We start from the raw sequence: 16758 nt of genomic DNA, 5'->3' as shown, positions 1-16758 counted from the left end.
AATATTAAATTTCTTAATATGGTTCAATGTACCAGCCAAAACCAGGGCTTTCAGGGCCCCTTCATTCTGCTCCAGCACCTTTGATCCAGCATGAAAGGGGCCAGAGTGTGGGGGTGGAGAACCTCATTTTTTAGTTAATACTTAAATCATATAATCCCTTAGTGAATTTCAATATTTCCAAATTAAACTAGTGACAGTCTGGAACAATTTCCATTGCAGATCTCCTTTTCTATAAACAATAAAATTGTTAAAATTTATGAGACAGTCCGCATGGTTGAAACTGTCCTAGCAACAATGTCTAAATGATAGTTGCTGTAACAATTTCCCTGCCCAGTGTACACAGGGGCATTTTTTTCTTGTGAAAAGTGCTCTTACTATTATAAAAGCATTCTGTAATGATAACATTGTTCTGCTGAGGGACAAGGGGGGGTTACCTTACAACGTTGCTAGAAAAACCATGTTTAAGTGGTTGGAGGTATGTGCTTGGAATTGAAATGCTGACAACCCCCTGTACATTTGCAAAATCTCGTGGAGTGATTATATATGTCATGACTTACATTCACATCAGTTTTTATGTAATTCCTTACAACTTGTAACCTGATTTTTCTCTTTCAGCAAAATATCCATTCTGCTGTATTTTTATCAAATGAAATTACACAATTTTATTCCTTCTACCAGTTCATTTAGAGCGCATTTTTGGTGAGATATCACAAGCTGTTAATGAATATCAAAACTGGGCTCTAATTCTCACTAAAAGCTGCAAAGTTAGATTTTGAAGAAGCCTTTTGGGGATAAAAGGGATGTATGTAGATGTGACACAGTCTTTGTAAACTATTCAATAAGAGCTTTTTACAATATTTAACAAGATGCGTGCTATAAATGTGTATTATATAACAAGATGCTGTCAACCCCATTTAGGGGATATTATCTTTATTTCTGAGGCTAATTTAATGACATAGCGATTTCTTCTGAGAATAGCTAAATGTCATTGGTGGACTTCTGTCTCTGCAGTCGCTTTGTATGCAATCAGTGCTGTTTACTTTGCTGGTGTGATGGTTCGTCTGATGTTGACTTTGACTCCAGTGGTCTGTATGCTATCAGCAATTGCTTTCTCCAATGTGTTTGAGCACTATTTGGGTGATGATATGAAGAGGGAAAATCCACCAATAGAAGACAGCAGTGATGAGGATGACAAAAGAAACCCAGGCAACCTGTATGACAAGGTGAGCAAAAGAGATTCTGAGGCAATGCTGATATATCCTTATGCTCTGTTATACTAAGCATTTCAGATCTTTCTTGGCCTTGATAACAAGGGGCAATATAGTCTGAGGTTCAAAGCTTCAACATCAGAGCTTTGACAGGCTGAATTTCTTCCTCCTAAAGCAAGGATTGCTGCAGTCTGATAGGGCGTTATTATAAAAAGGATATAGGACCTTGTGGGATTGTCAGTTCTTGGATGACAAGTCCTGTACATGTGTGAAGCATTATTACTAATTTAAACAAGACACCCTATATACACTTTTACTGGATTCCAATCTTAAATGTTCAATTTTATACATGAGACCTGTGCAGCATAGGGGGTTCTTCTTGCTCCTTTTAACTCTGATCCCTTGTAAAGTACAGAGGGATTTGGACTTAACAAACACACTGACTTCATTCTTAAAAGTTTGATAAAACTATCAACCTTGTCTTGAGAGGCACAACAGTGGAAAAAGCAGGAGGCTGATGGTCAGGATAGAGGTGCAGAGGAGCTTGTATCTCCCTGCACTGTGTGTCTTAACTCAGTGTGCAGACTCTGATCTTGAATTCCAAATACACTCACTTACAAAATAAAATTGCATTGCAGGCTTTTTTTCTACTCTAGCTATTTCTGGGAAACACCCTGGACGTCAGAACATAGCATGTTTTTTGCCCAGTATATTTTACAGCTGTCTATAAACTACTGTTATAGGTCTCAGAGTAACAGCCGTGTTAGTCTGTATTCGCAAAAAGAAAAGGAGTACTTGTGGCACCTTAGAGACTAACCAATTTATTTGAGCATGAGCTTTCGTGAGCTACAGCTCACTGACATCAAGGAATTCAATATTAACGCTTCGAACAGACACCCACCAATAAGATACTGCAGTCACCAAAGTGTAACCATTTGGGAGTCCATGTATTTGGTCCTTCTTCCCAGAATTGTTGTACTGGATGTTCATTTTCCCAAAGGATTAGCTGTACAGATTCTATCTTGTCACCCATTTCAGTGTGCATATGAGGGCACTAAAGGACAATATGCTTTGAAAGCATACTATCAGTGCGTTATAACTCTGAATTAAGGGCCTGATTGAAAGCCTGTTGAAGTCAATGGAAGGACTCCAGTTGACATCAGTTGGTTTTGGATCAGGGTTTGAATCTCCTTTACAGCAAAACTTAATTCTGCAGTCTCACTACTCTCCCCCTGCCTGCCCGAGAAACTAAATGCAGACTGGCTGCAGCTCAAACCTTACAAGACTACAAACCTGCTTGTTGGTAGGGAAAAGCATTTAGAGGAATAAGGTGGGTTGGTGTTACAAGTGTACCATTCATTGATGGCATATGCCTACCTAATACCAGGATAATTTGTAAACTGGGAGTCCTATCGGATCCATCATGGCTTGTCCTGTCTGCATCTAGCTAGGAGCTGTAATTGTTGCTGTTTTTTATATGGACTTAGTGATGCTCAGACCTGCCTTTGTTATCTCTGGGTAATGTACCCTAATTAGGGCTACATTTGAAGCTTCAGCTATGAAGAATGTATGTATGTTTCCTTGCCAGCACAAATTTGACATTAATTTGCCAAATAGTTGCAGCTAAAAAAAAATTTCAGGACTTAGATGCCATTCACCAAATGGCTGTAGGAAGAGAAGGTGGTGACAGCCACCTTGTTAGACATTTCAGCCTACTGGTGAAGGCATTCACCTGGGATGTGGGAGACTCATCTTTCCACTGACTTCAGTGGTCTTTGAATCAGGCCCTTAGCTCAGAGTTATCAGGGTTCTTGTTCAGTCTTTCCTGTTGAAGCTGTTCCACTGTGGATAAATTAAGCCATTGGAGGAGGGCCTTGAACTTGGGTCTCTCGCATCTAAGGTGAGCGCCTTACCACCAGACTCTATCTAGAGTCATTCTCACTGTCTTCCCCTGGCATTCATTGTCATTCACAGTGGAAATGCATAGTTCTTTGACCAGAGAATGACACTGTAGTTAAGCACCCATTTCTAATCTCTTAGTGCTCAGACCCATTTTCATCACAGGAGTTATTCACCTGGGACAAACTTCAAAAGTGTCTAAGCAACTTAGAAGTCTAAATCCTATTGAAATTCAGTTTTACCCCTGGAGATTATGTAGCAGTCTAAGAGTTAAAGAAAAATGTATTTAGTGTTTTTTGGCTTCACTGGAGGGGGTTTCCCAAACCAGAAAGTGATGTGCAAGCTATAACACAATTACAAGCTTGCTGAATTGAAGTCAGGATATTTCAGAATATTTTATTTGCTATACAAATGTTTTGTTTTTGTTTTTAAATAGCAAAAACTTGCCATTATTTTCTCTCAAATACAGTGAAAAATAAAGGATTATATATTTTATGGAAAGATCATCTTCATAAACCTTACAGTGCCTTTTTCCTGCTTATGAGGAAGATGGCAGCACATGGCTCCTTGGTATTTGTGGCTTTGGTTAACTTTGTATTGTAACACAGAAGACTTGGTTATCTTTCCTTTCCTTTTTTTTTTTTTTCTTGCAGCAAATATACCCACTTCTTTCCCTCACCTCACCCTGCCTCAAAAAGGTATTTAGGCCTCCTCTTTCCTTTCTCACATCTAAAACAAATGAGAACACACAAAGAGGTTCTTGTTTTTTCTGAGGCAGAATTCAGAAACCTATGCTATTCTCTGGAGGTTTATAAAGCTAACCAAAATACCGTGCAAGAGGAATATTTCCTACCTACCCTTAACAATGGCAAGCTTTGTTTTTTGTAGCTCTTCTCAACTACAGAGTCCTTATTTTCACCTCTTACTTTGCCCTACACTCAACTGTCACCTCAGCAAGGCTCTGAAGTGTGATCTGATGTGAGCATTTTATGCTATTAAGGAAGATTTTAGATGAATAATTCATTTTACATGGTGCTGGATGTAAAAATCTCCCTGTACATATTCAGATTTGGAGAACTACTTTATTGATCTTTTTATTTACATGATATTGTGAGTTGGCAATGGTGTAGAGAAAGCTATTGGGTCCATTGCCAGAAAAACATCTTTTATATCTAAGCTGCTGTAATAGTTCAATTTGTGTTTATTCAGGCAGGTAAAGTGAGGAAACACGTATCTGAACAGGAAAAAACAGAAGAAGGACTGGGTCCCAACATCAAGAGTATTGTTACTATGTTGATGCTGATGTTGTTGATGATGTTTGCTGTCCACTGCACTTGGGTAACTAGCAATGCATACTCCAGTCCTAGTGTTGTTCTGGCTTCATACAATCATGATGGGTAAGAAAGCACTGCATATTTGAATGTAATTTCTAAAGGAAAAATTTTAAAAAAAAAGTTGGTGGGCTCATGGGATTGGTATCTCGAGTTGTTTTGTCTTCCCTTTCAGCTTCTTTCATTCTATTTCTGTAATCTCAGATGTGACCTAAATGTCCAGTTTCTAATTCTCTCCCTCCCCACCCCCAAAATCCCAACAAAATGGTAAAACTAGTTTTATGTAGTCAGAAGTAAAAGCATCAAAATACTTGACTGACTTTTAATTTAAAAACAATATGTAAGCTAGCTTGTGTTTATGGATAATGTAAAAGATGCACATAGTTCATCCAAGTATAAACTCTGCACTTGAATATACTGTTCAAAATACAGTTTTGTCATCTCTTCAAAAGTTGTTTTCTGACTAGCCCGCTGTCATCAGATTAATCAAATCTGAGTGCATGTCATCAGCAAACTTACTTCAGAAGAATTGTGTGCAGATGCAGATTGTTTTGAGCATAGATTTATATCTCCACAAAGCAGTAGCCACCTGACACCGACATTAGTTTGGATATAGGCTAAACTGATGCTTCTGTTTCAGCACTCGGAACATCCTGGATGATTTCAGAGAGGCATACTATTGGCTAAGACAAAATACAGATGAACATGCTCGAGTAATGTCTTGGTGGGACTATGGCTATCAGATAGCAGGAATGGCCAATCGGACTACTTTAGTTGATAACAATACCTGGAACAACAGCCACATAGCCCTGGTAAGGAAGGTAGTTTTATATACTCAAGAGGTTAAAAACATCAAAATATCTGGCTGACTTTACTCTAAAAACAATTTGTAAGTTGTTTACGCATAGCGTGGATTTAAGAGAATTGCTATAGAATGAGGGATGGAAGGAGCACAGAAAGGTTTGGCATATGTTAGAACTCCAGTGTGAAAGATTGCTTTCCAAATTAAAGGATTAGAATGTTTTTAATTCACATACAAAATATCTAAATCTAAACGGTATGATCAAAATATGAAAACAGTGGTGCTGATTCAATCTTGGATTACATTGAGGTAAAAAATACATGCTGCAACTAGATTATCGTGGAGCAAAATTATTAGACGCTAGAACTGGGTAAACTTGAAATCTAATTTAGTAGTTGATTTTCTTCCCCCTTAAATTTATCTTTAAATAAAAGATTATTCTGAGAATTAAGACTGTGCCTCAAAATAGGGAAATGTAAATTTGTAGATACCTAAACTTGAAGCCCTCCCACAACATAACTCCTTCTGGCAGTTTCCTGTTCCTCTTCTAGTTCCTAGAGCCTCCTAGCTGCTACCTGGATGGGTGGGTGGTTGGTCTCTGCTAATGTAGCCCTCCCTGGACTCTGTTTTTGAGTCACTTTCCTCAGTTGTTAGCTCCACAACTGGTCATCTGCTACTCAGTTTTGCTAAGCAGCATTAAAGTAAAATTGATCTACTTCATCAGTTTCACTGCTGCCTACTAGATTCTGAATAGCTCTCTGAGAACTGACAAGTTTCAGATAAGTTTTTACTCAGCTGTCTGTTACTAGAGCTGTCTGTGCAGACTCAGGAAGACCAGTATATCAGTCACATTTGGTTAATAGTTGGAATGTTTTTCTTCAGAATTGCAAGCGATAGGCACAATTTATATTGTCCTTTCCCCAACCTCCTTGCACTCACCAGGAGCAGGGAGCGGAGCAGCCCAGCCCCAGCCTGCTCTACTCCACCAGCTCCCAGCTGCAGCACTCCGCTTCCCACTGCACCATGAGTGCGGGACCTTTTCCCCAACCCCGCCCTCAGTGACATGGGTGGGGCTGGGGCAAGGAAAGCGGAGCAGCCTGGGGCCGCGTAACTCCACTTCCCACCGCCGGTGAGTGCGGAAGACGTCCTTTCCCCAATCTCCCCACACTCACCGGTGGTGGGAAGCGGAGCGCCGCAGCTGGGAGGTGGCAGAGTGGAGTGGGCTGGGGCCATGTTGCTCTACTTCCCACCGCTGCCGGTGAGTGCCTGTCAGGGGGCGAGGGGTGTGGATAGGGGTCAGAGCAGTCAGGGGACAGGGAGCAGGGGGGTTGGGTAGGGGGTGGGGTTCTAGGGGTGATTAGGGATGGGGGTCTCTGGAGGGGGTGGTCAGGGAACGGGGGGAAGGGGGGCAAAGCAAGTTCGATATAACACAGTCTCGCGGTGAGTTTTTTGTCTCCTGATGCGTATTATATCAGGGTAGAGGTGTATTACCTTTTGACCTAAAACTTATCTGTAGTGTTTGAACTTTAAGAGCTTGTCTTGGTGAGGTGTGTTTTGTTTTGTTTTTTTTAAACTTAAATGACTCGACCCTGTAAATCTAATGGGGGAGAACAGAAAGTGAAGAGAAAGACACACAAATTCCTACCCCTCTCTGCAACATTTGCTTTTTGGTTATGTAGGCCCACTGACCTCAATGAAGGTGAAAAATGGAAAATTAAGTTGCATGTTAAAGAATTTCTGTTGATCTGAAGTTATCACAACTCTTTTTAAAATGTTTTTCATTGTGCACTGGGCCACCCTGCCAGACAGCATCTCCTTTATCTTTTGGCAATTCAAATGTAGTTTGAAGAAGCAGTAGGAGGGCAAAAAAAGTTGTATAATAACTGTCCTGTGTACGCTAAAGCTCAGTCCAACAGACACCAATTTTTCCCATGAAGAATAAAATAATTTTCATAAGGATTGGGTTCTTCAGTTTCCAAATAAATGGAGGAGTAATGGGTTTTCTTTATACAGAATGAGATGAACAAGGTCTGTGAAGGGTAAATGCATGTGTTTTGGACCAGAGCCCCAGCTTGTGTTAAGTGGTGTAGCTCCATTGACTTCAGTAGAGCTTCAGTTATTTACATCAACTGAGGATCTGGCCCTTTAGCTTGCTGGTAAGCAATTGTACAGATACTAAGATATTTGTGCCTATAATATTGTAGGTGGGAAAAGCAATGTCATCAAATGAGACAGCAGCATATGAGATCATGAGGAGTCTGGATGTGGATTATGTTTTAATTATTTTTGGAGGTGTGATTGGCTACTCTGGTGATGATATCAACAAGTTCTTGTGGATGGTGAGAATAGCAGAGGGCGAGCATCCCAAAGATATCCGGGTAAGTGGAAATGTAAACAACAGATCTAGGAGTAGTGTGTTCCTGGCAAAATACAGTATTCCTGTTGGATCAATTTTTTGGTACCGTATGGCAATATCTTATCTCGAATCCCATCGTTAACTAAAATATCACTTTTCTGGTGTGACCTTATCACAAGGGGGAAATCTATGTTTTATTACCATTTTATTTGATAAAATGTGTTAAATCATATGGTTTTTTAGGATTCTCTCACATTTGGATGGCAGTGAGTGGTAGTCCACTGTCTTTCAATATATATGGTCTTGAAGGGTCAGTCATTTTAAAACTTAACATTTTGTAGCATGGTTCAGCTATTGAATTGAAGACTGTTACTGAAAGCACAGGGTATCTACTGTAATAGCCTGTGTGGGGGTCACAGCGTGACCATTGAGCTTTTAACTGAATCACCAAAGGGATGTTCTGAACATTTAAATAGTTACTTGTTAAGGAGCTGGTTTTTTTAGTTTTTATACTGCAGTTCCAGGAAATGAATTTCTACCACACTGAACTATGGGCTAATAGGAGGGTAAAAGGATTTTACTTATATTATAGGGTAGGGAATATCCACATTTTCTAAATCAAGATGCAAGTTCTGCCATTCCTGAATGCTGCAGGAGAAGACAAGCAACAGTCTTAGTAGACAAAAGAAAATGTTAAAATGTTGTAAAGTAAGCAGATGTAAGGGAACAGTCTGCTCAGTTAGTTAAAATTCAAGCACATGTCCAGGGACAGTAACCACAGGCCTTTGCTTGACTTTTTTTATGTATTTGTTATTCTACACAATCAATAATTCCATTTCCTAAATGTTAAAATGTGTGGTTTCAGGTATGTTGTATATACAACCTATAGTTCGTGCTTATATCGCAGTAACCACACACCTACTTATGTTATTCCAGAATAATTAATAGTAGTTCAGGTGCATAAAGCATAACATACTAATTTTGGTAGATGCCCAACTAAATTATACACCTCCTTATGATCAAAATATCAGAATATTGGTGTTCTCCAAGAACTGTTTACTATAGAAATACTTGCAAAAACAAGAGTCGTGTACATCTACATGTAGTAAATGGATTAGCAAGATCATGTCAGCAGGAGGGTAAATTTGTTCAGTAAAACTGATGGTACACAACCAGTGTGCCTTAGTTACACAGCTGTTATGCTATAGTTAAGGTTGAAGGACAACTTCCCTTATATGTATATTTAAAATACAGAAGACAGTTTACACACTTTATCAAATCCCATCAGTGAGAGTCTTGTGGAAGAGGGAATGAGACTTCCTTGTTTTTGTTTTGTTTTTAGGAAAGTGACTACTTCACTCCACAGGGAGAGTTCCGCGTAGACAAGGCAGGTTCTCCAACGTTGCTGAACTGCCTCATGTATAAAATGTCCTATTACAGATTTGGAGAAATGCAGGTTAGTGGTATCTGGAACTTTTCCACTTACTTTTTTTTCAGCTCATCAGTCATTCGTAGTTTGCTCGGTCAGTGTCAGCACCAGCCCCCTGTCATTTATCAGTCACTTATTAAAACCCCCTAATATGCGTTTGTCCTGTCCTAGGTACATAGGATCCTGCTAGCTCTCTACAGTTATTCTAAATGGTATTGAAAACATTTGCTTGTAGAAAGACCTCTCAGTAGCATCTGTTGTGTTTGACACCTATAAACTGTCTGCTTGGGCCACGTGGGGTAGAGAGTTGCAGAATTGCGTTTCAGATCCATATATTTGTTTGGGCTAAAATGAACTCCTACATCAGCTACATGCCTCTGATGGTTAGTCTACAGTTTCCACCACTGGAGAATACAGTTCCCTGGGAGATGAGATCACATCAACTTTGTAAGGATGAGGTTACCACTAGTATCTCTGAAAGTATAAAAATGTGCCATTTGTTAACTTGATTAATTGAGATTTCTTATTTGTAATCCAATACTACACAAATGGGCATTGAAGAAAGGTAACTTGAAGTATGGAATTGAATCGCTTCAAATGAAACTTGAATTGCACGAGAACGGAAATGTCTTGGAGGAGCGGTTATGCTATTGCTAAATAGATCCCCCTTTTTATTTTATTTGAATTTGACACAAGGCCAAGAAAACTGTTGTCTTGATCAATTTTTTTATTGAATGTTAGCTTTCATTCTGCTAGTGAAGTGATGGAAATCGGTGCTATCTTAATTTTCAAAGCTAATGTCATGCTTTTGCAAATAATTACCACGGTATATAATCTTTTATTTGCTCTAGCAGTACTAGTGCTGTTCTCTAGACTTTATCTTGGACCCTTTGCTGCTGCTTTGTATTCATCTCTTGCCTCGGGCAGACCTTTGAATTTAGTTATTCACTGTAAGCAGTAATCTTGAAGAGTTACACTTCAAGTTATTCTTTTTATGCCAGTTTTTCGTTTGTGTGGAACTGTGCTTAAATAAATACTTTCCATAAACAAATAAATTACCTGTTCTCTTCCCCAGACTTTGACACTAAGGGTCACATTGGCACCCTGCTAAGACCTAAAGGCTTCACCTAATTCTCACAAATGTGTCTGAACTATTTGTTTGATAGCTGTTTCTCTTCCAACCACTTCCCCCTTGGAATGGCATTTAGCATAAATTAAGGTTTACATCTGTGAATAAAGTTTATTAATTCCTTTTCCATTTTTCCCATCGGCTACTTGCCTTATTTTAAGTCCATAAAACTTTCTATTCTCTTTTTCCTGTTCCCCTTTTGAGCGCCCTTCCATTTCTGATACACAGTACTAAATTCATTATTCATATAAGTGGGTAGAACTCTGGGATCAGTGGTCCTTATGCCTGTAACTTCAGGACTGACTTTGGCATATAGAGCCAACGCAAGGAAGTTTGGACATGTAGTTTCATACTCTTCCATGCAGCATTTTCATTGTAAAGAGAGGGCAGGGAGAAAGCATCCATGTTTATAAGGCACCGCAGGCTCTTGCACTTTAGACATTCATGCTCTCCTGTCATTGTTCTTGTTTCCTTTCTGAATAAAGAAATAAGACTCATCACTGACACAGGTGACTTGCATCATTTGCAGAAGACCTAGTACAAGTATCAGTCATTTGATCAGTTTCCAGTTGTCAGAACTAGTTGAGCTCTAGTTTTGCTGACTAACAAAAAGCTGTTGCTTCAAGATTTTCTGAACAGTAGTGACATTGCACAGAAAATATTCTCTTCAGATTTTTTTTCCCATTAAAGCAGTTTAGGTCTAGCCCAGGGAATGGTTGCATGTGAAGCCCAGCTCAGTTAGCAGTGATGCATTTCATATTTTTTTTCCAAATTGATGTGTAACATTAACTTTATAGCTGGATTTTCGGACACCTCCAGGATTTGATCGCACACGCAATGCTGAGATCGGCAACAAGGACATTAAATTCAAACATTTGGAGGAAGCCTTTACATCAGAGCATTGGCTTGTAAGAATATACAAAGTGAAAGAACTAGACAACAGAGAGACATTGGACCATAAACCTAGAGTAACCAACGTTTTACCAAAACAGAAGTATTTGTCAAAGAAGGTGGGTTCCCAGTGAAGTAACTCAAAAGGGGCAACAAACTGTTTTATTTGTTTTTATCAATAAATCACATAGGTGGTGAGTTATATAGCGGTATTTCCACTAGCCGGATTTTTTATGAATACACTTCATTCATATTAATCTCCAGTATCAGACCTGCCTGCTGGTAGTAATCGTTAATTTACTGTCTGCTTAACCTGTGAGCATGTGAAGACACAAGGCTAGATTTATTTATTTTTTTAGACAGTGTTGCTGACTGGCAATAGGCTGTGTCACTGGCTGTTACAAATCTTAAACAGCTTCATGTAAATTGAAGTATACTCTCCAAAGTACATCAATCATGTTTCAGTAACTGGCTCCCTGAGTAAAAAATAATGTGGACATTGCTTTCTGAACCTGTTTGTAAATAGTGATGCCTAGAAGTTTCAAAATGATATTTTTTGTATGAAATAAATTAAATCTGAACCTTTTGTTGATGGAACTTAAGTGTCTGGCTTCTTACTTTTTGAAATCACCTCACTTAAAATGTTCCTTTTTTTAAACACATTTCATATTTTGGTCTTGGTGTGTTTGTCTATTATAGTGGAGTGTTGTGGGGGGAGTAGGGTGTTGTAGAGGAAGTGAAAGGAAAAATCTTTAAAGCAGCTGATAGCCCTGTGATTTATTTCTTTAAAATGCAGTGATTTATCCCAAGTAGGAGTCTCAGATCTTGTCAAGTGACCAATGATAATAACTGTATGTTATGCACTAATTTAATAGTGGTACTAAGAATACTTTATGGATACAAAGTGTTTGAACAGATTTTACCAGTGTCTATAAGGTGCCTTGGTGGCACAGTCCAATTAGACTGTAATTGGATTGGGTAGAGAGGAATCTATTTGAACCATTTCACTTGTAATTGGTAACTTGCCTTTAGAGTTGAAATCATAATTTAATGCTAAACATGAATATTTTGAATTAGCCTTTGTTGCCAGTGGGCCTGGAACTTCCACTTTAAACTTTATTATAAAGTGGCCAGTTGCAGTTTGCACTTAGAACACCTGAAATTCCAGTTGTAGTATTGACATTGTTCTGGTCTGACAGCTTCTGAAGTCCCCTGTTAATAATAAACCTAACCCTACTTCTGTCAGCTGTATTCCTTTAAGCTAAGCAACCCCTTTGTTCTCAAGCTAGGACAAAAGTGTGGTCAGCATTTGGATGAGACAAGTCAATTCTACATACTGTGTAAATGTCTCCATTAATCATCAGTGAACCAGCAGGTTGCTAGGGTACAAATGCAGCCAGGTGTCTTTAGATAAAGCCTAAAACAGCCTTAAAGGATCTTTTGTAACTATATGAGCAGTATCTTCCTGGCCAGCCTCCAACATGTAAAAGTATTCTGTCCACATGGACCCCTGAAAATTCAACATATATTAGCTTAAGTTGTTATGTACAGTGCCTGTGCATGGTTACACAGTTATCAGTAGTAGATGAATTTAAATGTATACTGGTCCCCATATCAGTTGGTAAAACGAAAGGTGCACTCAAAATCTCTGCTTTCCAGCTTCTTAAAGGGATGTAGTTTGTTTCCCTTTGTCAGCGGCCTGCAGGTGAGCCTGACAAGCAAATTGCATGTAAAATGTGCTGGAACAGCTGCACTTTGTACTCTGTTCTTTGGGACAAATTAAATACATAATCTGACTATATGTATGGGAGAGCATAAACAAATACAAACAGTGAAAATAACTTTACTACATTAGTCCCTTCATTAAAATAAGTATCTGCTCAGCCTAAAATTTGGCACATCAAACAGAAAATTAAACTAGCCCTCTTTGCTAATAATGTCATCTTAGGGCCCAACTCCTTGTGGGGGATAAAAAGGCTAGAACTCCCTTACCTGGCTCTTAAGTTTTTGTGTTAATTTATTCCTTGAAATCATAGAGATGTGAATATTTGCTCTAATACAGTACCTCAATAATATAGGACATAACTTATCATGCTCTGTTTACACTAAACCACAGTTCTGTGGGTGATAGACTTAACCTAGTCATCCTCTCAAAGATAAGACTGTTACCCAGTGCTCAGTTCTCTGGAAACCTCATTTCCAACTTTGAGACTAACATTCTCCACTGTTCTATAGGTCATTTCTGCCATGTCCCTAATCAAGCTGAAATAGAATCAGTACAGCTTTGGAGACAGGGCTATGCGTGACAGACTTGTGAATCTTGCAATAAAGGGCTTTTCATATAACTTTATGAAAGGGGAGGATGTTGGGTTTGTTTGGGTTTTATTAAGACAGTAGCCTGAAGCTAGTCTGCCATATGTTTAACAGGTTTAAAATAAAAGGACAATATGAAGTAGTTTAGGCCCACTATCTAAATTTATTTAAAAAAAAAAAGTCCAAAGATTGAAGCACATGTAAATATTAGAGCATTATAATTAACTAATACAATGTATTCTGTTTTTCTTTTTAGACTGCCAAAAGGAAGCGGGGCTACATTAAGAATAAACTAATTTTAAAGAAAGGCAAGAGACCCAACAGGAAGACAGTTTAAATACACTGTTCTGATTGCTAATATACAGCAGTTGTCCCTGAGATAACCAGTCTTTGCCTTTAGCTCAAGTCATGTTTCACAGCAACATGAGGGTACAGAACCATCATTGGTCCAGATTATTGTACAAAATTTTCAGGCAATGTCTGATTTAAAAAATGTTGGCTTATTGAGAACAGCTGTTTTAGATTTGTAATGTGAAGCAAGACAGAGCTGCTGTCCAAGTCTAGCAGCAGATTTTTTTTTTCTTGGTACATATTATCCTTCAGATCTGCTGAGAATTTGGACTGATTGCACCAAAGAACCCTCTAATTTGGTCCTTGGCACATGCATACTTGTCAATTTAAAAAAAAAATCTATATCCTTCAGCTGAATAAGCAATATGTAATGTAAACTGGAATGGTGACATCTGTAAAGTGACTAGTTTTTCCAACCTGTTAATTTTTTTAAAACAAGAGACTGTAGATCTTTGTAATTCAGCTATTAGAAAACAGATTACTCTCCCTTCTAGTATTTATTTACAGGGGTTCATTCAATGTACTTTTTCTATTGCTGTAAGTTTCTTGGTCTGGACTGTACAAGGCAAGCTACATTTTCACAAATGATAACTGGACACATTATGGTGATTGGATGATAGTTTAAATTGAACAAGCTGCTTTTGTTTAAAAAATTGCAGTATTGCTGCCTTACACAGCACAAATCTTGTCTAATGTAGATGTAAGGGCTAAATTTGTATCCTTCTGAAAATCTGAAGCAACATTTAATGAATGCTACTGAGCACCACAGCAGCTGGTGTTTCAGAACTAAAGTTAAACTAATTTTATGAAATGTGTACATGGTAAAACAAGCATACCTTTTTTAAATCTTAAAAAAAGGTTGACAGGAATACAAAATCCCCCTTTCTATGGCTATTCGGAGAGGGAGAGGCTTTATAAACCCCAACCTACCTTTTTGGGGGAAAGGATTGTGTTTTTTCTCTGCATTTCTATTTAGAGTGCTTAATCAGTTGATGAAACTTCTGCTTTAATGCTATTTGCTTTCTTTTATATTTTTTAAGTGACAATTGTCAAGTTAAATGCACTAAAATATAAATGGAGATTGAACACGTTCACTTTCCAGCTATAGGAAACTTTATACAGACTTGAAAAATTTCTTGAGTTCTTTCAATAAACTGAAAGGGGGTTTTTGCTGTTTGTTTTCCTGCCCCAGGATGCAACTCATTTTTAATATAAGCAAATCTAATTTACACCAGAAGTATTGGTGTAAAATGCAGAATAGTATGTACCTTTCATGAAGAAAATGTAAATTTACAATGTTCAGTGAGAATGTTACTGCTGATTTTTCCCAAGGTGTAGAATATTTTTTGATTTATAAACTCCTTTTTGCTTAATGGTTCTTTTACAGACCAATACTACAGCTGCAACATTTTCACAAAACTAAAAATTCTGGATTTCTGACCCTTGACCCTTTTGAGATTTCATTTTACTTTGTTGCTTTAAAGAATGCAGACCAGTTGTTAACAATAGGGGGAAAATAAAGTTAATTCAAGTTTTTGTGTTAAGGTGTGTTGTCATTTTTATTCTTAAAATGAACTTGAAAAATTGGTACTCTTCTACTACCATGAATCCTTGGGCCTAGTTGAGATTAAAATGTAGGATTATTACAATTTGATCAAGCTATAAACTACATGTATTAGTCACTTCCACTAATTTAATCCCTTCAGTGAAGGTATAATTCTACCATTTTATCTGGTGCTATACTGTGATCTTAAATGTATAGTCAGTGTGTGCATTGAGTTGACCATAGGATTAAGAAGAAAAAATTTGCCCATTGTGAAACAAAGGATGGCTGCTTACTTCATAAGAAAATTCTCTACTTCATAATTTTTGCCTCAATCACTAAACTTGCAAAACAAAGTTAAGCTTGGGCCTGCTTTAACAATGGTCTAAAGCCTTTGTTCTCTCAAAAATATTTAAGTAACCTTACTTTGTCACAAAGACTACTCCAATTCCCAAAAGTGCAAAATTTTCAAAGCTGCTATTACTGCTTCAGTGAAACCACAGTAATCCCTAGTAATTTAACCATCAGTTCCTTTCCAAGTTAAGTCTATGCCTAGAAAGTTCACAAAAATGTAGAACCCTCTGTGAATTGCTATTAAAAAATGTTTTCAGGGAGCAGCTCCTGTCTATCTTTCCCCACACATGCATATTTTTGAGACATATGGCTTTGAGTTTGCCCTCTGAAAGAAGATCCCGATAGGGCACTAAACTTGAATGGCCTGGTTCTGTGCATAAATCTGATAGACTTCCTGTATGACTTTAAGCAAGTCCAGACTCTGCTGAGTTTCATATCCTCATACTACCATTAGATTGAAAATTAATGAGATGTTCAGCTACTGTGGTAATTGTTATAGAAAAATGTATAAATAAAGGAATCTATGCTAAGCACCAGCAGCCCATGAGGAAGTGAGCCAGCCATATGCTGATAAGGGGAAATTACTTACCTGTAATTCTACTTACTTGAAAATACTATGTCAGAATTTTTGCTTTTCACTTCCTTGCATTGGCCAAGAACAGCAGGCTCAGCTAGTAAGGAACATTTACCCTCAAAGAAAGCAGTAGTGTAGCTGAATACAAACCATGTCTGCTGCCAGCATTTCCATACCACCATGTTGCATATAAATATAAACCTTTTACTCTGAATTGCACTGAAGACCTGTTGTGTTAAGGCCTAATTCAAAATGATTAATCGCAGCCGAAACTCTGAGGGATGGTAGGTAAAAACCATTGATCTCTGCAGAATTACAGGTTTTCTGAAAACACTACTCAGCACATGTGAAGGGGCAACTAGGGAACAGTATGGGTAAAATACTTCATCTGCCTCTGATAGGGCGCTCCTTGCCAGCTACTAGTATAATGGTGGAGTGATTACACAAATGTTTGAAAATCAGTTTGATTTCTTACGCTTGCTGAATAAAGGGGGCCTTGACATACTTCAGTGGCTGGTTCTGAGGTTAACTGCGGAGGGGGGTTCTGTTTGTCAGTCATTAACATGAAAGTCTGCATT

The 16758-nt window shown here is 38.2% G+C and overlaps 1 protein-coding gene across 1 annotated transcript in view; it reads left to right on the top strand.

Moving 5' to 3' along the window:
* Window positions 1–15253, top strand: part of STT3B (STT3 oligosaccharyltransferase complex catalytic subunit B) — a 74115-nt gene extending 58862 nt beyond the window's left edge. The window contains exons 10-16 of the mRNA XM_073333369.1: window positions 1012–1223; window positions 4317–4504; window positions 5079–5250; window positions 7445–7618; window positions 8939–9052; window positions 10952–11164; window positions 13615–15253. Of these exons, the coding sequence (XP_073189470.1) occupies window positions 1012–1223; window positions 4317–4504; window positions 5079–5250; window positions 7445–7618; window positions 8939–9052; window positions 10952–11164; window positions 13615–13695 (1154 nt within the window). The 3' untranslated portion in view covers window positions 13696–15253. The remainder of the gene's footprint in view (window positions 1–1011; window positions 1224–4316; window positions 4505–5078; window positions 5251–7444; window positions 7619–8938; window positions 9053–10951; window positions 11165–13614) is intronic.
* Window positions 15254–16758: the final 1505 nt, after the last annotated feature.

The sequence above is a fragment of the Lepidochelys kempii genome, chromosome 2 (genome assembly GCF_965140285.1).
Source record: "Lepidochelys kempii isolate rLepKem1 chromosome 2, rLepKem1.hap1, whole genome shotgun sequence".
Classification (NCBI taxonomy): Eukaryota; Metazoa; Chordata; order Testudines; family Cheloniidae; genus Lepidochelys; species Lepidochelys kempii.
The sequence above is the reverse complement of the archived record's forward strand: the minus strand, read 5'-3'. Positions and strand labels throughout refer to the sequence as shown.